This window comes from Erpetoichthys calabaricus, chromosome 4 (genome assembly GCF_900747795.2).
Source record: "Erpetoichthys calabaricus chromosome 4, fErpCal1.3, whole genome shotgun sequence".
Lineage (NCBI taxonomy): Eukaryota > Metazoa > Chordata > Cladistia > Polypteriformes > Polypteridae > Erpetoichthys > Erpetoichthys calabaricus.
Genome location: NC_041397.2, coordinates 168,161,006 through 168,183,517, shown reverse-complemented (window position 1 = coordinate 168,183,517; position 22,512 = coordinate 168,161,006). Strand labels below are relative to the sequence as shown.

Below are 22,512 nucleotides of genomic sequence, written 5' to 3'. Positions count from 1 at the left end.
TTGTAATAACCAATTGTTATGATCTGGATGTGGACATCGCATGTTTTGCACTAACTGTATCTTTTGAAAGCAATGCCAATTGTCTGCGTATTTTAAGGTGCACTGAACAATAGCTGAGCGCATGGAATGTGGAACAATAGCTAAGCACTGTCTAAAATCTCCTCGTAATAAAAGTACCTTTCCTCCAAAGGGAAGATTATTATTTATAAACGTTTGTAGAAGTTTATGAATGGTGTTGAGTGAGTGGATGCCATTGTACATTCATCAATAATTAACAGTTTTGCAAGACGGATGTCATGTGCAGTGCCACTGTTAATGTTCATAGTGGATATCGATTTGTAGGATCTAATGCAGATCATAAAGATTTCACTTTCAGGTACATCGTTAGTTAGAAGCTTCTGTAGATATTTAGGATATGAATGTAAAGGAGGCAGTCTAATTTGACCGTTTTGATAACAACGTGTAAATTCATTACTTGTATTGCTAGTTTTTCTTCAGGGAAGTTAAGTGAATGACAATGATTGCAAATGACATTCATTAATCCCAATGAATTTTCCTGAATAGTGGACTCATTATTGAACGCGTTGTCAGCCACCTTTATGTATTTTGTCCCTTCGCTGCCGTTTCTGTATGTCTGAGGCGGGAGGTGTTTTGTTTTGAATCCGTGCCCGTTTCGATGCAGCACTTTGAGACGCGCGCTGTATGCGTCCACGTTCAGTGTGTCTGTCCATATGCGCTCGTTTCTGATAATGTGTTAGTTGAGCTTTGCGTTTTTGGAGCCGAGACATTTTTTCTTCCGGAGGTTCAGAAGCACGTTGTAAGCGCCGCCGTGTATTTTGTTTTTTCATGCGGGTTCGTGTGTTTGGTCCCGTTATCCGAGCCGTATCGTTTTGTACCTGTGATCGTGTATTTATGACTCGTTTCTTCTTCAGCGTGAGAAATATGGATAAGTAATAAGGAGGATCGCACTCACTGTTAATATGGAGCCTTTTCTGCAGTTGAACGGTTAATAGTGCTTCAGTGTAAAGAGATCCACCTATGCTGCATAGTGTGAAGGTGTTGAGATGACGTATGTTTAATACGGACGGGCACTCACTGTTAATATGGAGCCTTTTCTGCGGTTGAACGGTTAATAGTGCCTCATTGTAATGAGATCCACCTATGCTGCATAGTGTGAATTGTGTTTGGTCCCGTTATCCGAGCCGTATCGTTTTGTACCCGTGATCGTGAATTTATGACTTGTTTGTTCTTGAGCGTGATAAATATGGATAAGTAATAAGGAGGATCGCACTCACTGTTAATATGGAGCCTTTTCTGCGGTTGAACGGTTAATAGTGCTTTATTGTAATGAGATCCACCTATGCTGCATAGTGTGAACGTGTTGAGATGACGTATGTTTAATACGGACAGTTCATTTAGAAATGGGGCTTTGTGTGTAGATTTGTGCATATTTGCGTTGTTGATTTGTTTCAGGGTGCACCGTTCCAATGCGATGCAATATTTGTCCACATATGCGAAAGCAGTATGGGCCATTGCCTTTTGGTGGCCTGATATTTACTGCGGTAGATGCAAAAGCAAATGAACTATTGTAGGATCTAATACAGTTCATAAAGTTTTTACTTTCAGGTACATCGTTAGTTAGAAGCTTCTGTAGATATTCAGGATATGAATGTAAAGGAGGCAGTCTAATCTGACCCTTTTGACAACAACGTGTAAATTCATTACTTGTATTGTCAGTTGTTTCTTCAGGGAAGTTAAGTGAATGACAATGATTGCAAATGACATTCATTAATCCCAATGAATTTTCCTCAATAGTGGACTCATTATTGAACGCGTTGTCAGCTAAGTGGCGCAATCGTTTAGCAGGTGTCTGCGGACGGTTCCTTTAGAAATGGGGCTTTGGGTCTCACTTCTTATTGAGGTTAGTGTGTTTGTGGGTCTGAATCGTCGTTGTTGTGAACGTTTCGTGTGCCATGTCCGTAGTCTGTCCCGTTTCGTCTCTAATGGGCTTGGTGTGGTGGTCACGGCTTCTTTTTTTTGGTGTGGTAGGAGCTTGTTGAATCCTCCTCTTTGTGTGCGTCCCGTTTCGTGTGCAATGGGATTTGTGCGGGTCTGTGTGCTTTGCCGGCATCTGGGGGGGGATGTTGCTTGGAGGGGGTGGTGGGATTGGTGGGGCGCGAGCGTCTTCTTTCTTTTTGTGTGCCAGGGGCTTGTTGAATCCTCCTCTTTGTGTGTGTCCCGTCCGCTGCTTGTAGGGGGGGGGGGTGCTTGGAGGTGGGTGTGGGATTTGTGGGGCGCGAGCAGCTTCTTTTTTTTTGTGTGCTAGTTTCGTGTGCAATGGCTTTCGTGCGGCGCTGTGTGCGTCGCCTGCGTTTGACTCCTTTTTTCTGTGCCGACTCCTTTTTTCTGTGGTCGCGGCGCCTCATTTCTTTGACTCCTTTTTTCTGTGCTCACTCCTTTTTTCTGTGGTCGCGGCCGCCTCTCGCGGCGCCTCATTTCTTGGGGCGCCTGCGCAGTACGTCTTTTTGCGGCTACGGCCCATGGCCGGATGTCCCTGCGTCCATCCGGTTTAGCATTCTCGGTTAGTAATGTGGATTAACTGACACCCCCATAACCGATGCCCATTGTGATACAAAATTTTCAATAGGCAGGGCCAGATAACACAGGTAGTTATATCATAAGGAGGACAGTGAGATGATTGTAATTATGGCTTGTTGAAATGACAACTGAAATATGATGTATTTGCAAAATTTGACTTTAACTTTGTGTTAGTATCTAAATATAGTATCCACAGATTGACACAGATTATGTAAAGTCTCAGTTCACTCAATAGCACAATGAAAAGAACATCAAAGGCTGCCCAAACTGATGATGATGAGAGAAGGAATTTGGATTGAATTTTTCAGGAATAATGGAATATTAATTTGAGCTAGGATGAAGGGCTGTAACTGGCAAAATAAACAGCAATAACTTTATTAGCTCTAAAAATGGAGACATTATGAATGAAATTTTCTTGCAGGGAAATGACAGGCTGAAAATTGTCAGGCATGAAACAATAATAAGTGTCATGTGCAAGTCTAGGAATTAATAATTTATAGCACTGTTCATAATATGCACACAATGCACAACAATAGACCTGTGATTGATAATTACAGAAACCTTTATATAATTTACTATATCAATACAAATTTTTGAGTCAAAGTTTTCTGGTCTTCAATTAAAGAGCACCGAGTGATCAAATAATGGCTTTTTTTAGCATTTTATCACTAATTTTGGCACTATTTTTCCTGGGTTAACAAGAGCTCATTTCTGTTCAGTTGTCTGTACACAGCCAGAATCATATGTTGAGTTATTCTGTAAACAAGACAGTAAAACTGCATCAAAACACACATGAAGCTGCATAAAAAGATTAAAAACAGGGGCATATACTAGGAGCACTGAAATGCTGTTTAAGCATTAAAGTCGAGGAGTAGCTCTTATGTAGACAGGCATGGTAATGCTGTTGCTTCACGGATCTAGGATACAGAGTTTGAGTCTTACGCCAGGTTTTTTGTTCATGTGGAGTTTGTACAATTGCCCTGAATAAATGTTGGGTTTCCTCCCTTACATGCAGGTTTAGTGAATTGGTGTTTCCAAATTAATATGAGTGGGCATGTGGAGGTGTGTGTATGTGCATGCACACAAGTAGGTATAAACTGGTAATTTATTTTAATCCTGTGAAAATTCTTAGCCTGCTAGAGTTCAACAAGTCCAAAACCAAACAGAAACAGTTTCTATCAAACATGCTTATACTGTAAATGGCCCCATAATTGCACAGGCTAATACGTACAACAAAACCCAACACACAGCACTGAATATAGTGTTTCATGCAATTGAAGATCATAAAATAATCTTCAAAAAATGATGCGGATATGCTACAAGCTTGATATTTAGCTAGTAAAAGTTAAACTGTATGTAAACCGATGCATGATATTGCTAGATCAAAACCACACATACAAAAGCAGATGTGAAACCACTGAAGTTACTAGTGTAAGAGTTAAACCTAATCAGTCTGGAAATGAATCGATTCAGCAGTTATCATCAAACTTGTAATCCATTGCTATCCGGGAAAAATCTCACATTTTTTGCCAATCAGTAATTTTTATTACATCAAATTTTATTAGGTAAAATACACACATACTATATATACACTTCTCAAAAAAATTAAAGTAACACTTTTTAATCAGAGTACAGCATCACGTTAATGAAACTTCTGGGATATTGATCTGGTCAGTTAAGTAGCAAAGGGGGTTGTTAATCAGTTTCAGCTGCTTTGGTGTTAATGAAATTAACAACAGGCACACTAGAGGGACAGCAATAAGATGGCCTCCAAAACAGGAATGGTTTAACAGGTGGAGGCCACTGACATTATTCCCTCCTCATCTTTTCTGACTGTTTTTTCCAGTAGTTTTGCATTTGGCTACGGGCAGTGTCACTACTGGTAGCATGAGGCGATACCTGAACCCAACAGAGGTTGCACAGGTAGTCCAACTTCTCCAAGATGGTACAGTACATCAATACATGCCATTGCCAGTAGATTTGCTATGTCTCCCAGCACAGTCTCAGGGGCATGGAAGAGATGCTAGGAGACAGGCAGTTACTCTAGGAAAGCTGGACAGGGCTGTAGAAGGTCCTTAACACATCAGCAGTTCTGGTACCTGCTCGTTTGGGCAAGGAGGAACAGGATGAGCACTGCCAGAGTCCTACAGAATGACCTCCAACAGGCCACTGGTGTGAATGTCTCTGACCAAATACTGTAATCAGAAACAGACTTCATGAGGGTGGCCTGAGGGCCCAATGTCCTCTAGTGGGCCCTGTGCTCACTGCCCAGTACCATGGAACTCAATTGGCATTTGCCATAGAATACCAGAATTGGCAGCTCCACCACTGGCACCTTGTGCTTTCCATAGATGACAGCAGGTTCATCCTTGGCACATGTTGCAGACATAAAACGGTCTGGAGAAGCCGTGGAGAACGTTATGCTACCTGTAACATCGTTCAGCATGACCGGTTTGGTGGTAGGTCAGTGATAATCTGGGGAGGCATATCCACGGAAGGACACACAGACCTCTACAGGCTAGACAACTGCACCTTGACTGCCATTAGGTGTCGGGATAAAATCCTTCAACAGATTGTCAGACCCTATGCTGGAGCAGTGGGCCCTGGGTTCTTCCTGGTGCATGACAATGCCTGGCTTCATGCGGCGAGAGTATACAGGCAGTTCCTGGAGGATGAAGAAATGGATACCATTGACTGGACCGACATGCTCGCCTAACCTAAATCTAATAGAACACCTCTGGGACATTATGTTTCGGTCCATCCGACAACGCCAGGTTGCACCTCACACTGTCCAGGAACTCAGCGATACCCTGGTCCAGATCTGGGAGGAGATCCCCCAGGACACCATTCATCATTTCATTAGGAGCATGCCCCGACATTGTCAGGCATGCATACAAGCACGTGGGGGCCATATAAACTACGGAGTACGATTTGGAGTTGCTGCAATGAAATTTTGGCAAAATGGACTAGCCTGCCTCATCATTTTTTTCACTTTGATTTCCGGGGTGTCTTTGAATTCAGCCCCCTGTAGATTGATAATTTTCATTTCCATCAAACGATGTGGCATCCTTTTGTTCCTAACACACTACCCAGTCTATATCTGTATATATATCAAACATGATTTTTTTCCCCATTGAGATCTGATGTGTTTTCAAAGTGTTCCTTTAATTTTATTGAGCAGTTTCTAAAAATGGGGTAAAAAACACAGCTAGAGGTCTTTTATAGAACCTAACTTCTTCCCCCCCCCCCCAAAAAAAACATACAGTAGATATGGTGTTTTACAGTATTTGTGCAATCAAGACACGAATAAATAAGAATATTCTTGACTTAAAAATGGGCGTATTTAGTTTTAAGGCATTTGTTTTCACATATGCACTAATTCTAAAGAGCAAAAACAAAGATATTTTTTAATGTATAAAAAAGTATCCCACATAATTATTCCATAGCAAATATATGTATGTCATGAAAATATAACTGACTTGAAAAATTCAAAATTGATCTTTTTTAAGTATCCCCCCCTTCCCTGCAGAAGTCACACTGCTTTAATTTAAAAACCCTTGCAGTTTTTCAAAACATGAACTATTCATTTCAAGTTCTGCCACAGCATCTTTTCTGAGTTTAGGTATGGACTTTTTGAGTCAACACAAATCTTTCTTTTTGCTTGTTTTCCAACATGCTAATATAGATTTATTTCTGCAGTTTGAATCCCTTTTTGCTGCATGACACTTTTATCCTGAAAAAAATAGACAATAAATAACAGAATTCATGATTAAGGTCTTTTGAGCTACTTTTTGTATGAAAATATGCTATATAAATAAATGTTGTTGTTCATAGGTTTACAGGGTCACTCATTCAGTTATGGTAAAACACCTGGGTCCTAAAGGTAGCAAAGCATCCTCACAATATCACACTACCAACACTATTTTTTCACTAATATTATAATGTTTCTATACCAAGTTTACTTTACACCGGACAGAAGGAGACCCACACTATAAAAAAAAGTTTCCTTTTTTCTCCTTTACATTTCAGTGCTTAGAAAGCCCTCCCAAAAGGCTTGGGAATGACCCAGGGTTTCCTGGATAATATATTTTAACAAGAATAATAATTTGTTCTTCTTAGTTAGAACTGACTCCCATCTTGCTACTCAGCAGCGAAGTCCAGTGTTTGTCTGGTGTCTCTGAATGTGTGAATGAACACTAACACTAACCTTTGCTGAGGAAAAAGTAGCCTGCAGCTTTCTGGTTGATTTTTCTTTTGGATATTTGTGACTTCCCAGTTTTTGCACAGTGCCTTTGAAATAATTTTTACGTAAAGCAATTCCTAGGAAAACTTACTATGGTTTAACATCTTTTCAATTTTGAGGTTATTGCTCCAACTGTAATTTGGTGGAGAGCAACAGCCTTAGAAATGGCTTTTCCAGGCTGATGATGTCAACAACCTTTCTTCCTGATCTCTACAGGAAATTCCTTTGCTTGTGGCATTACATATTTATTGAATCTTTGCTCTAGCACTTGCTCCAATCGTGATGAAGTGTTTTGGTAGACTGGTGCTAGGACACATTAAACAGAGTACTTAAGACAGCCTTGGTTACCTCCAGTTTGCATGTCATCCTAACCTTTCAAAGAAAATGTCATGTCTCTTGCACTTCATATCATCCTGGCACCTCTGGATAATGCAAACAGCTATGCTATAGTCCTGTTTATAGACCACAAATCAGCCTTTTTCACTGTTGCTTCATCAAAGTTGACCTCTAAACTAATCAAATTGAGACTTACGCCACGCTCTTCAACTGGATTTTGGACTTCGTAACCAACGGACTTCAGGACCTGCATACTGGCAGCATCACATTCTCCACACCAGGTACTCCAGAGTTGAGTATTGAGCCCCCTTCAGTAGTCTTTGTTTACCTTTGACTTTTACCAGACACAGCATCACCTCCATCATTAAATTTGCTGATGACACCACCATCATAGGCCTAATCAACAACAATGACAATTTATAAAGAAGTAGTCTACCTGGGGGGTATTTTTCGTACATCGCTTAAATCATCCGAGATCAGATGCCTCATCTTGGACGAGTTAATGCCGGTGACACTCATCCGGGATAGGTCGGTTTTTCAAACGATGCCGTGCATTAGATTAGTCGAGCTGGATCAAATCATACGAGATGAATGCGCGCACCCGCGCTGAGTGAAAAGCCCATATATATTGATTCTAGAAAACATGATCAGCAAGTCTTTGATAGGCTGTAACAAAATGACGACAGAACGGGCGCATTTTTTTTCACACACGCGGCTCAAGACCTTTTATTCAAAGGACATGAAGAATTTCAAGATTTAATATGCACAAGGGGTAACACTGCAAAAGCAGCCCAGACCAGAAAAGACGGCTGGCAAAAAGTGGCCAACAAATTAAACGCTAAGTAGTGTGCATTGTACTTACTGAATGCAGCGTTTCATTTCCTGTGTGTCAGATTAATTATTTAATATGTCATAATTCCAGATCAAACGTGAGCACAAGGAGAACATGGGAACAGGTTAAAGTGAAGTACAAGAATATACTTCAAACTGGTAAATATTGGTATATAACTATTTAAAGAATTGCTGACATAAAGAATCATATATAATATAAAAAACATTCATTTTAAAGCTAATAAGAAGGCAGACAAGCAAAAAACAGGTGGAGGTCCACGCGGTCCAGGCCTAACCCCTGCAGAAGAGTTGGCTCTCCAGCAAAACGCCCATCGCCCTGTTTCTGAGGGCATTCCAGGGGGAAGCTCCTCCTCAGAACCAGTGGCAGGATGCAGTGGTCACTTCATTTCAGGTAAAGGATGATCACTGAATATATTTGTCCTCCATGTGTGCCATTGTGAATTTCCCATTGGGATTAATAAAGTATCTATCTATCTATCTATCTAGGTATGTTCCATATAGCCCTCTTTTTTGTTGGGTCAGTTGCAGGGAATGTCATATCCCTTGAACCTGTGTTTGACCAACGAGATATTGACGAAGGTCAAATATTTCATGAAGACACTGTGTCTGATTATTCATCAGGAGGAGAGGTACATTTTCCAAATAATGTTTGATCAAACTCCACTCTGATCAGTCCCATGTGCCCCAATCACATTTGGAAATCCTGGTAATGAGAATGTTAGGCTGATTGTGAGATTCTTCATGGAACTATGGGTGTTTTTGCCTGTGTGTTGTCTACCTGCAATGGCATGAAACGCCTCTTTTATTATCTGCACACGCAGATGTCCAGGAAACACTATGAAAACCCGAAGGAAATATTTCAGAGCCAAACAGACTTTACGAATTGCCTGGCAAACCTCAAAGCAATGCATACTGTCTGTGTGGTTGTGAGAGCCCGACTTCACCGAGTTTGACTTCGAATATAAGGTGCTAATAAATCTTTGAGGTACAATATTCCCCCTCGGCTAAAGCGGTATCTTTCGAAAAGAATTTCCTCTAGGAGCAATAAAGGATCTTGCCGATCGCGCAAAACCCTCTCTATATGAAATTCTCTTCTTATAATTTGCGCACCAATATCAATTGGTCGCTCATTCATGAACGGCGAAGCCATGACTGGATGACTTCCACGCACTGTCACTGATCACGTGTGTAAACTAATCCTTGTTTACGTAGAACAAACCTGCTCCGAGCAGGTTTGCGGATTAGGATGTGTTGCTATGACAACACTTCCAGCAAGAGTTTCGAAAAACCGACATATCCAGGATCAGGCCAAATCGTCAACAATTACATCCGACTAAACGACTAATCCACGTACGAAAAATACCCCCCTGTTGACTCAGGAGAGCCAAAACAACAATCGAAACCTTAATGTCAGCAAAATCAAGGGGCTGGTCACAGATTTCAGAAAGCAGAAGGCTGACTACACTGTCATTTATATCAGAGGGGATGGTGTTAGGAAGGTGAATAACTTTGAATTTCTTGGAGTGAATACCACAGATGAACTGAAGGGGGCACAGCACAAAAGGCTCACCAGTACCTCTACTTCCTCAAGTGTTTGAGGGCAGCTCATATTTTTCCATAAACTTCTACAGTGGACAGTGGAGTCTGACATCACATCTTGTTCTAGCACCTGCTCAGCTCAAAATTGTAAAGAACTACAGAAGGTGATGAAGTTAGCACAGAATATTACCAACACCCAGCTGCTTTCTCATCAGCATATATACAATACTTACTGCCTTAGAAACAGTATAATCAAGGACCTTAGCCATCCTGTCCAGCTGATTTTCTGAATCTTTCCTTTTGGCAGATGGCACGTGACCACTGGCACTCTCACCTATAGATTCGGGTATTGTTACTTCTGGTACATGAAACATGAGCATTTAAAGCTATGGGAAAGTACACATTTATGAATTTCTTAAAAATATCTTTACCCCAAATAACTTAACTTGGCAACCACTGTTGTATTATATTACGCTATGTAGAAGTGAAACTTGCCTCGTAATATAAACATTACCCCAAAACTAACAATGGCACTATTTAGAGGTACTTTACAATCTCTTTCTTTGAATACAAACTGTGAAAACATGACCAAAATCAACATTTACCGGTAAGTTATTCTGATTATAAAACATTCAAATGAATTAACCCTTACAATGTTTTCGGGGGCAAAGAGGTTGTGCAGTAGTAGCAGTGCTGCCTCGCAGTAAGAAGACCTCGGTTCACGTCATGGGTCCTCACTGTGTGGAGTTTGCATGTTCTCGCCATGTCTGTGTGGGTTTCCTTCCAGCTCTCTGGTTCCTTCCCACAATCCAAAGAAATACAGGTTAGATGAACTGGGGATCCTAAACTGGCCACAGTGTGCAGTTGGGGCTTGTTTGTGTGTGTGTGTGTGTGTGTGTGTGTGTGTTCAACCTGCGATGGTCTGGCACCCTGTCCAGGGTTTGTTTCTGCCTTGCTCCCTGTGCTAGCTAGGATAGGCTCCAGCACCCCCATGACCCTGTTCAGGATGAAGCGGGTTAGAAAATAACTGAATATCTTTAGGTCCGTAAAAGCATCTTATATTTCATCTCCTCAGGATCAAACCTTGTGACTTTTCCTGTGTTCCCCCCATTGACAAACAGTGAAATAAATTAAACATTGCATAATTTGTAAGGCTTCTAACAATGTTTTACCTTGCAATGTCTTTCAGGTCAGTTTTGGTCCACCGTTAAGTTTAATTTTCTATTGCATTTAGATAAATTTGTGAATTTGTAAATGTAATCTTTCATCTCAGAAACGTTAAGGTTTTCAGTAAAATGCCCTTACCTTTAAAAAAAAAAAAAGTTTCCAAATGTTACATTTTTGAACATTTGCTACACATTTTGATCAATGTTATGTCCTTCTGATGAATTCTGACCCACCCTATACTTTAGAGGACTGTCCAGACCATTTAGTTTAACTTGATTAAGGTTAATTTTTCACTGCATTTAGGGTAGTTTGCTTGCTCACAACCTATAAAAACATCCTAAATGTCATCTTTTCAGCTTAGAAATATGAAGGCCTTTAGTAAAGTGACCTAACTTAAAGTAAAAAGATTCCAAATGTCACATTTTTGTTCAGCTACTTCACATTTTGAACGCTGCTATATCCTTCAGTCCAATTTTGACATCCCATATTCTCTAGTATATTAAACGCTCCATTTAGGGTACTTTGTTTATAACACATGAACGCAGTCTAAATGTCATCTGTTCAAAAACTTGTGTTTTGAAGGCGTTGTAATAGTTAATAAATTCACGTTGACTTGAGCAGAACCGTCAAGTCGTTTAAGTTGTAAAGACTTGTTCTTTTAAATAGAAATCCGCAAATAAATGATACGTTAGCCACATTCAGAACAGCAAAAGAACTAATCATTGCATATAATAAATAAATATATATATTATATATATATATATATATATATATATATATACTCATAAATATTGTGTCCGTGAGTTTCACGAGACTACCATTTTTATTACCCCCACATCCGCTTGGGTATAAACGCTACACATAAAACATCAAGGCTAACAACTATAACGGGAAAAAACAGCAAATATTCAGAGGCTCCGGATTAGAAAAAGACAAAATTACTCAAAAAAAAAACACATAGAGAATTTGTAGAGTGCATACCCGAAGTTCCTTCTTCGTGCTGCCACCACTCATCTCCCAGTTCGTCACCCATGTTTCATCCAAAACTACCGCTGATTCCGCGCATTAGTGAGTATTTGGAATCGGCAGATTCGTAACATCTAAAATCATAAAATTACTTCCGTGCTTTTCCTTTCACCCACTAATATATGAGTTTTAACCATATTTTTTTTTTACTTTCTTGGTTCTTTACTTTTTAAGTTAGAGATTGAAATCTTTTGTACCATTTTTTTCTGTTGCCAGAATGTAGAGGTGCGAAAACATCGCTCTATCAATAAGGTTGCTTACATTTAAAGGGTTTACACGTGGTATGACTGCTGTTTCGCTGAGATGTGAGATGTAGCGTTTTATAACACGAATACAATAAAGTAAGTTAAATATGCTGTGTGAATGGAGCTTCTGCATGGAGCAATTTTTCCCGATATCTGACTGAACTACTTTATAACAATATTTTAAGGTTATGTATTTTTGTAAAACTTTTGTTACCAGTTTCAAAATCTAAACCAGAACACGTGTAGCTAAAACTGCGCGTTGTGTAAGTAGAGTTCAACAGCTTATCAGACTACACAGCGTTCAGTTGTGAAACTCGAAGTAATGAGATTGTGGAATACCCATTAAACCTATGTATCAAATCTGCAGTTTGCGATTATATGGCAGCAATCTAGTTGGACAGATTCGGAACATTGTCCACATTTACAGATGCAGTATTGTTGTAAAGTGCTCGATTTTGTTCAGGAGATTTGTTACGGTAACCGGTATACAGATTCTGTACTTACATTTACATCATTTTGATATAAGGCTATTTTGTAATAGTTTTAATTAAATAAAAAATGTTAGAGCTCAGATTATTTGATTGTTAGTTGTGGTATTGTTAATCTCACCAGTAATTCTAAATGTTTCACAATCTGTGAATTATATGTGTTTGTCTCGCTGAAGCAGTCAAGTTAAATTAATTAGTGATCCAACGGTAGACCGATGATGGACAGGTTCTTATGTGCAATGTTGAGGTAGCGGGTTCGAATGAATAGCTAATATTCTAATAAAGGTGTCTGAAAATAAATGGATGGACGAAAGTGACATTCTCAGATCTACTTAATTCAGGTCATTGAAGTTGCATACTAAATCTTTTAGCTTACCACGTAACTAATAATTTGGTAAATGAAGTGACATTACAATTCTTACATTGCTTTTGTTCAAAGGTTTTCGACGATAATGAATTAAACTAACATATATGATACCCTGTCTGTACCTGCTAATTTTCTGCGCATCGATGTAAAAAAATAACAGAATGCCCAATATTTAATTCATTTTCATTCGAAGAAGGAGAATTGATTTATCTGTTTTGTGCATCTTTTAAGATTATTTTGTCTCGATACATTGCATTCAAGTATGTTTAACTGAAGGAGTCTTTTGTATACAAAAATTTCGGCGCGCTCTTATCTCAGATAATTCATTTGAAGAGCGGATATCGATCAGGGGTGTGTCTGCTTGCTCAGGCCAATTGGCATTAAAGTCCCTTGTGACGTCTATGTGAAGGCGAAGTTTACCAGCCAGTCAAATGAACAACCTCACTGGCTTGTTGAGCGCGCGGCAAATTCCACCCATTTTCGTTTTGGAAAAGTGTTCAGCTGTATTATATTGAATCTTGTGAAATTTCCGAAAATTTAATCTTTGTCTAGTTTTTCTAATAAAAGAAGCACAGTAGGCATGAACAAAGACGCGTTCTTTTGAAACCTATTCTAAAAGTCACTAAGGACTATACATTATATATGCTGTATATTAGAAACTGTGCAGTTTTGTAAATAAAGTCTTATTGACTAGAATCTGTTATACGTTTTTTAAGTCGTGTGTACCTCTTCAACGCATCTAGCAATATGGCAACGGTATATCAAGAACGGACAGTCTTGGTGGAAATCCCAGCACCTCAACCTGTAATCCAGTGTAAGTAAACCTAATTCAAACGTAATGGCGATTCTTTGTAGATAGGCCGCATTATGAGTTGTGTAAAGAATTATCACCTTTAGCTACTTTTGCTATGTTTATTAATGATCTGTGTATTTTGTGACATGGATTTTAAGTTATATCATGTGAAGTTATTTATTTGAGTTTGTATTTTTCTTTGACAAAGAACTTATCCGAGAGTCGGCGGATGCAAATAACTCCGCATTAGTGTTGTTTTCCTACCTATTGTTACTTTTATTCTCTCTCTCCCTCGGATATTATTTTTTATACAATGAAATTGTTGCACAACGACGACCTTTTAATGCATATTTTGTAACTTTTGTATCTTTTAGCTAACAACGTTTACGCTTTTTTTAATGCAAAATACGCTTTACCGTGTTTTTTATAATGAAGTAGGCTGTTTCAAAAATATTTAAATGCTCATTTTCATTTTGTTTCTTTAGAAATCCAAAATTAAAAGTGTATTTAAATTTTCAGACCATACAAGAAGATCTTATTGGGATGCCTTGAGTTACAGAGGGAAGCCGCCAGATAGCCACAGAATTAACAGGGCAGCAGCCAGTCTTATTTTAGGTACTGTATTCTATTGTTGTAATTTATTAAGGATGTGCGTACATATGCATATATATATATATATATATATATATATATATATATATATATATATATATATGCATAATATACACACATAAAAAAATACTGTATATGTGGTACATTGGTCAGTTACTGTTCAAGGAAGCCACCGATTGTTTTTCAAACTACCGTACTTACTGTACATTGATGCACTTGTCCTCTTATGCAGTTGTGCACCTGGGACTTCCGGCTTTTTCCTGACCTAGTTAGATCCAGTTTGACCCCTTCTCTCAAGGTGGCAGGGGACACCTTTGTATGATATGTTCATGTACTTGACTGTCTGTTGCATGGAATAATACACTTATAAATTTTCTTGAGAAAGTGTTTTGTTTTGCCCATTTCTAACCCAGAATTGAACTTTGGGAATGCCAGTATCGTGCAACCCAAGGAAAGACCATTTACTTGCTCTGTTTAACAGAATAACACATTTCAGCAATATCAAAATTACAAATGTTTCTCTAAAAAAAACAGTTATTTAAAGATGATTAATTAAGAATGAACTATGAATTTACCATTAGGAAATTGGAGCAATGGATGCTTAATATAGGGCTTTGTAGTTTATATATTATGTGTGTGTGTGATCTTGATCTTGCTGGTCTATCCCTGGTGATTGGGTGTGTATCTGTATCTGCAACCCTGAGTTGGTCTCAACAGGTTTGAGTATGGGTGGCTGTGGGTGTGTTTCCCATTTAAATTAGTATACTTTTGCAGTGCTTTGGAATGCAGTTCTCCACTATCTATGTACAGGAATTGGCACATATTTTAGTAAATTCAAAGTAATCCTGTCTGCTAAGTGAGTTTTCTTAATATACTGAACTGACATTAAAGTTTTCACTAATTGCACATAGATATAACTTTTTATAAAAAAAATAAGACATTGACTAACAAGAAAGGATGTACTTAATTACTTTTGAAAAGATTTTTTTTTTTTTTCCAAAGATGTTTCATTTTCCTTTTTCTCCTGGGGGGGGGTGTGGGGATAAAAGATTCTCTACTATTTAAATCAACACGATGCCACAAGGATAAAGTAGGATTGCAACTTCAGTTTGACTCTCTGGATGTCCTCAACTCCATGATCTCCATGATGAGCACAGAGGTAGGAGAGACTAATCATATGTATATATTTTATTTTCCTTAATTTTGTGTTGACATACAGTATATACACACACACCACATATAAACTGTACACTTTGTGTGTGCATATATGTTATGTGTGTATAAATACTATTTTTCTTTTTTGATAGTGTATTTTCGTTTGTAAATACCTGTTGAATCAAACACATCAGTTGAGGCCTTCCTTAATCTTGTATTTTAATTATTATCCAAGAAGATAAGTTTTTATTTATTTATTAATTAATTACACATGCATACCAAAACATCCTCCGAGAGCAACTTATTCCAACCATCCAAAAACAGTTTGGTGATGAACAATGCCTTTTACAATATGATGGATCATTGTGCCATAAAGCAAAAGTGATAACTAAGTGGCTTGGGGAAAAAAACATTGAAATGTTGGGTCTATTTTTTCTGCAGGATTTATTCAAACTTAGAAGCTACAATGGAATAATGTTCATAATTCTTAAATCTTTCATAAGAAAAATATCAATGGTTCTGATGGTGTGGCATACATTGCACAAGAACCTTTAATTCTCAAATGAACAAAGCAAATATGTCTGTATTAGGAAAATTTTTGTCACACTTGTTGAAATAAGTACCACTCAAACCAGAATGGTGAGATTTTCACAAGGAACATGTTAACTCAATGATATAGATTTGCCTTGAGGTGTATAGTACATGAGCTGACTAAACTGTCCTTATGTGATTGTAGTAGTAATAATAATTCTTTGCATTGTATTACAAGTATTCAATATTTATAGCATGTAACAGTTTCTGTGATGTGATTGATAACTGTATTGCTGTAGAACATGCTGTTGCTCATCATATTTGCTGAAATTGTTGCATAAAATTTATAAATTTAAACATAGACAAATGTTTATACAGACACAGCTATAATATAATTAACAAAAACATTTTAAAAAGTAGTTATTCTATAATGTTATGAGGTAATTCTTTTAACACAACATTTTTAGATTCAGTTAATAATTGTTACACAGCCAATATGTAGTATAATGGAAAAAATTCATCTTGAACGGTTTCTTTTGTAGGTGGACAGCCTTTTAAGAATAAATTGGAGACAAAACACGACTAGTATGGAAACAGTTGTTAATTGTAAATGTACAACAGACTTGCACTGATTTGAAAGTTACTTTTATTATTTTTTTTAATTCACAAATCACAAGATTGTTCTCATTTGCATAGAAAGTGTACAAAATGTCATTTTCCTTAATGACTGCTTCATATGCAAATTTTTTTTTTTTTTCTAATTAGGATCAAAGAAAACATATTCCATTGTCTTACCTGAAGATTATAGAAGAGGAAATGCATTTCAAAAAGATGAATGTGTACCGATCTATTCCTTATTCACGCCTAAATTCAAACAGAGATGCTTATTGTTACAGGAAGGCTTGTCCTCATCTTTTGGCATTTAAGGTTTGTCATTTGAAGATTTTTAGTATCTGAGCCTATTTATCTTTTGATTGATTTAACATATATAGGCATTATTGACAGATGATTTGAAAGGATGGGTATAAAATTTGTGTCAGTTTATTTTTGTGTGTATATAAATCTATGTGATTATTTTAATATCTAGAAGTGTTGAAATACAAGAAATTTTGCATAATGCAATACATAAGGTTTAGAAATGTGGGTTTTGTTCATTACATTTTTATATAGGCACATTCATGTTAATCTTTTAAGTGTTTTGTTTAAACTTTGCTTTATAGAGGTCAATAGCCTGCCAAAATAGCAACTGTTACATCATTTGCCAGAACACCCAAGAATTACCATAGGCTATTTATTTTTAAAGTCACTTAATCCAATTCATAGTTGCAGGATGGAGTAGCCTGTCTAAACGACATCTGGTATAAGATGAGAAATAACTGTAGATTGGGAGTGAATTGATTTATATATACATGCATTCATGGTCATTTGCTTGGTGACCCAGATTACAGTTGTCAGTTATCATAAAATGCACATCAGTGACAGATTGAACTGGTCTCGTAACACAGAGGAATTATATAAGAAACTGCAGAGCAGGCTCTTCTCCTCCCCCCCCCCCTTAGGAGACAGTGTTCCTTTTAATGTGGGTAATAAAATTCTTCATCATGTACAACTCTGTGATGGACAGTGCAATTTTTTCTATGCTCTGGTGTGCTGGGCTGGTAACATAACTTTGAGAGGCCCACTGAATCAAAAAGCTAATTAAAAGGGCAGGCTCAGTTATGGGATGCACTGTGGACCCCCTGGAGAAAGCCCCAAAGGAGAGAATTGACCCAAAACTGAGTGCCGTTATGAATAGTGCTGCACATCCTCTCTCCAACACACTAACACTTTTAGTCAATGGATTATTCAGCAGAAGTGTCAAGTTACATTACTGGGGCTCCTTTGTACCAACAGCAGTATGCCAGCATAATGCCTCACTGTGGTTGTGACTGCCAAGTCCGAAGATTTTCTTCCTTTTTTGTCATTCTGGTCTATGTTCAGTCTGTTTGTTTGTATGTGTAGATGTGTGTGCATGCATGTACAGTGGAACCTTGGGTCACGACCGTAATTCATTTCAAAACTCTGGTCATAACCCAATTTGGTCGTAACCCGAAGTAATTTTCCCCCATAGGTTTGTATGTAAATACAATTAATCCGTTCCAGACTGTACGAACTGTATGTAAATATATTTCTTTAAAGATTTCTAAGCGCAAAAATAGTAAATTATACCATAGAATACACAGCATAATAGTAAACTAAATGTAAAAACATTGAATAACACTGAGAAAACCTTGAACAGAGAAAAGTAACATTGCAAGAATTCACGCTATAGCCTTACAAACCGCTCGCTGTAAAACTTTGTTTTTAATGAGTTTTAAGCACAGGGAAAAACATGAACATTTGAAAAATTTGTAATTTAATAAACAACCAAGAAAAGTAACATTGCAATAATGCACACTACGAACCGATCGCTGTAAACCAAAGTGAAATGGAGGTTAAAATCCAATAGAAAAAAGTCTTCATTAAATACGAGGTTAAAACAATGCTCAAATCAGTCTCTCTAAAAACCAGCCCGATGCTTTCTTTAACTGCCTTCTCGGCCTTACGCAGCCAGCCCTCTCTCTCTCTCTCTCTCTCGCACCGTCGCTCGCTGCACAGGGAAAGACTGAACACGTGTATTGTCTGTGGGACACGGGGAAGACATGCGCCCACTGGGGAAGAAAAATTAATATTTGTTTTATTTTACATGTGCCTCCTGTGTCCAATCTGTGTCGGGTCGGGTGCTATATAGCACTCATCTTACACTATGTATCTATACTTCTAAAGTGCTTTGGGAGAATGTTTACTACAAAAATTTGCTATATAAAATCCATGTTGTTTGGTTGTATTGTACCAGTTTGAAGCCACGTTTATATTTTTATGTTTTAGAAGACTTGCCTCAAAGCTGGAAATCTGCTGATTCGGTCACAGCAGTGGGAGGCAGTATTGGATTATGTTTTGATCGCCTGGAGATACACTAGTGAGCTTCCACAGTGGGATACAAGAAGTCATAACCAATATAAAGAACAGTGCTTCAGAGCCTTAGCATTCCACTGTATAAAAGCTTTGCAGGAATGTAGCATTGATCTAGAAAGGTGTGTCCAGCTGCAGACAAGGTAATTTTTTTGTTTTTCACCAAGTATTGCTTATTTTGTGGGTGTTTTTTTGATATGGGTAACTAGTAGAGTACTCTACTCTGCATGGGACAGAATCCAGTGCAGGCGTAGTTTTCTAAATAAATTCTCCAGGGGAACAATTTTTGCCTCAAATCAAAATTTTACTATCTAAACTCACTGTGAGGAACAGCTTTGCCTACCTGTTTCAATTACTTTAGTCCCTTCTAGGAGTACTTCCCTAATAAAGCACAGATGCAGTCACTATAAGTTCTCTACAGTAAGACATTTCAGAATAAAACATAGCCTGGGGTCTCTCCCTGTGCCAATGAAGAATATGTTCAAAATTTGGTGGATATACAACAAGTTCAGTGATGTGTATTCGCATACTGGACAAACATACATTGATCTTTATATATAAAGATTACAGTTTATTCAGATAAAAAAATTTATATATGATTATTTAGCTTTGCTAGAGAACAAACAATTAAAATACCATTGCCATATGGAAGTGAATGTTCTAAGGTGGAGGTGCTCATTTTTTAATCCCTTAATAAAATATCTGTTGAAATGTTAAGGTTACATTATAAACTCGGTTTGAATCAAGCATTCAGATTAATGTACTAAGTTATTCAAGTAGACATTGTTTAATATATTCTGATGTGGATTTTTTTTTTTTTTTTTAAACCCTCTCAAGATTTAAAATTGCAAGAGGCCACAGCAAGTTTATCACACCATGTATTGAAGAGCTGGAAAAAATAATCAAGCAGCATCATAGTACCTCTACTGAATCTGTACTGTAATATTGTCTTATTAAATGTTGAGACTTCTGTTTTAATTGCCTTTAAAACAAGGTTTGCATGTGTATTAGCCTTCACCAGTTATTCAGGAAATATAGAAAAACAGTTTTTTTATGTTGTAGCAAAAGACACAAGTTTTTCTAATGTTAGTATACCAGTACTTTCTAAGATCATTTTTGATATTAACATGGTCATTTTTTATATACAGAAATTAATGTTTTGAAAATGTTTACATTCTTTGCACTATTTTCATTTGGATCTAATTAAGCAGAATTAAAATGGAATACAAGAAAAGAGTCCAGTCAATGATCAATAGTGTGTTTTGCACTTCCTAGTATGCTTTGCTTGAGTTGACATTATAGACTGTTCAGAATATTTAAGAAAACTTTAAAAATTTAAGTTCATTGTATGTGTTTGTGAAAATTTTACAGATCACAATGTTGGCAGTACTATGTTGCTTGACTAGGTAGTGTCATTCCTCCTTATGATGCTGGTTCCATCTTTATGGAACAGTAAAGTTCCAGCATATGACCACTTTTGTTTACATTGTTGTTGGAGGATTGTCCTTGACACTAAATGGGTTTTTGTGTGCCTTTTAAAGGCTCCTTGCACTCTGAATATTTAAAAAAGAAAAAAAGATTATTTAAATATATGGGAAGATTTATGTCTTGTTCAATCTCTGTTTTGAAACATATTTTCAAATAAAAACATTCTGCAATACTTTCATTGTATTTTATTGCATGAGACCATTTTTGTTATTATGGAGGCTGCATAACATGTGCTATCCCCTGTCAGTTCATGAACCAAAATAAATAAAGGTAAAAAGGAATGTGTAAAAAGAAATATTTAAGTATGTACCAAGTTATAATAAAAGATTGAAAAGATATAGACCTATAGATGTAAAACTGCAGACTTGTTAACAAATCAAAATTATAAGCAGTAAGGTGAATGATTATGTATTGGTTAGATTAAATTATCCCCAAAGTGTAGTCATGAGACTTGGTATAAAAAAAAAAAAAAAAAAAAATGTAAATACAAGAAAATATGTTTTAGAACTCAAAAGAGGAAAAATGTCTTCAGCAGTGACTTAGAGTAATACAATGTTACAGCTGTTTAAGTTAACAGAATTTAAAAGATTGTCAGGTTAAACACCTCAGTAAATTAGTTTCTTAAGAGATTATGTGGGCACAGAGTTTGGCTCACATTAAGATTGTGGGAGAAACAATTTGTACCTGGAACTTTGAATGCAACAGTCATTTTTCTAGAGATGATTTATTGAATACCTCACAGGTGGCGCAGTGGTAGTGCTGCTGCTTTGCAGTAAGGAGACTGTGGAAGATTGTGGGTTCGCTTCCCGGTTCCTCCCTGTGTGGATAGCGCTTTGAGTACTGAGAAAAGCGCTATATAAATGTAATGAATTATTATTATTACTGATCTATGCCTCTTTAGATACAATTGAAATTTCTTGGTTCCTGCTAGTGTCCAGTCCAACTCCAATGTCAAGGCTGTTGAAAAAGGAGAATGTGGATAATTTTGGCAAGATCAAAAACAAAGATTCAAATCTCTTTCGTTGAATTTTTAGATCCCACATGCAACAATTTTATTTTGTTAAATTGAACAAGTTCTTGAAATCCAAGTACTGATTTCACGTTCCTCTTCATGTAGAACTGGATGCTTATGGACTGAACACAAGGACCATGATTCAGATACTCTGGTTTCCCTCCTATATGCCAAATAGGTGTGTGTTAGGTTAATTGTTAGTTTTTTAGTTAGTGCAAATCTATTATTTAATGGCGTGCCACCACATCAATGAGAACTTCCTGCTTTATCTTCAGTATTGCTGTGGTTGGCCTGTTAACCCTGAGCTGGTTTGGTGGATGTCCGTATGAAGACTAGCTTTATCTGTTATTGTTACAAAGTAATTGAAGTGTGATTTCCTCTTGAACATTTTGGTTTTAAAAGATACAGATCTTCTTTGAATCTGTACATCATAAAGGTAAGTATTTTGGTAGTATGGGCCAAGTATTCCAATTTATCATGTTCCCATTGTACAAAAGGTAGTGTCTATAGGTTTGAATGGTATGGTCAACTACCAGGTAACACCTGTGGTTTGTTTGGCCAGTCAGCAAACGTCCGTCGCACCCTCTCAGTTGCAAGAAGCAGATCATCGACATATTTAGAGTGTACAGGTGCTGGTCATAAAATTAGAATATCATGACAAAGTTGATTTACTTCAATAATTCCATTCAAAAAGTGAAACTTGTATATTAGATTCATTCATTACACACAGACTGATGTATTTCAAATGTTTATTTCTTTTAATGTTGATGATTATAACTGACAACTAATGAAAGTCCCAAATTCAGTATCTCGGAAAATTAGAATATTGTGAAAAGGTTCAATATTGAAGACACCTGGTGCCACACTCTAATCAGCTAATTAACTCAAAACACCTGCAAAAGTAACTTTAAATGGTCTCTCAGTCTAGTTCTGTAGGCTACACAATCATGGGGAAGACTGCTGACTTAACAGTTGTCAAAGATGACCATTGACATCTTGCACAAGTAGGGCAAGACACAAAAGGTCATTACTAAAGAGGCTGGCTGTTCACAGAGCTCTGTGTCCAAGC

The 22,512-nt window shown here is 37.3% G+C and overlaps 2 protein-coding genes across 4 annotated transcripts in view; one reads left to right on the top strand and one right to left on the bottom strand.

The window, feature by feature from the left end:
- Positions 1–11,874, bottom strand: part of cmss1 (cms1 ribosomal small subunit homolog) — a 398,519-nt gene extending 386,645 nt beyond the window's left edge. The window contains exon 1 of the mRNA XM_028799909.2: positions 11,717–11,874. Coding sequence (XP_028655742.1) covers positions 11,717–11,768 — 52 coding nt within the window. The 5' untranslated portion in view covers positions 11,769–11,874. The remainder of the gene's footprint in view (positions 1–11,716) is intronic.
- Positions 11,875–12,022: 148 nt separating this feature from the next.
- LOC114650347 (uncharacterized) lies at positions 12,023–20,603 on the top strand. Of its 3 annotated transcripts, none has more exons than XM_051926085.1 (7): positions 12,023–12,102; positions 13,605–13,675; positions 14,174–14,269; positions 15,316–15,425; positions 16,718–16,879; positions 18,860–19,086; positions 19,781–20,603. In XM_051926085.1, exons 2-7 carry the CDS (start codon positions 13,609–13,611, stop codon positions 19,884–19,886), a joined length of 768 nt encoding a protein of 255 aa, XP_051782045.1. In that variant the 5' UTR covers positions 12,023–12,102; positions 13,605–13,608; the 3' UTR covers positions 19,887–20,603. The 3 variants fall into 3 exon arrangements, with proteins under 3 accessions (XP_051782045.1, XP_051782046.1, XP_028655743.1); XM_051926086.1 differs by having other exon boundaries at positions 13,578–13,675; positions 18,863–19,086; XM_028799910.1 differs by having other exon boundaries at positions 13,578–13,675.
- The last annotated feature ends 1,909 nt before the right edge of the window (positions 20,604–22,512 follow it).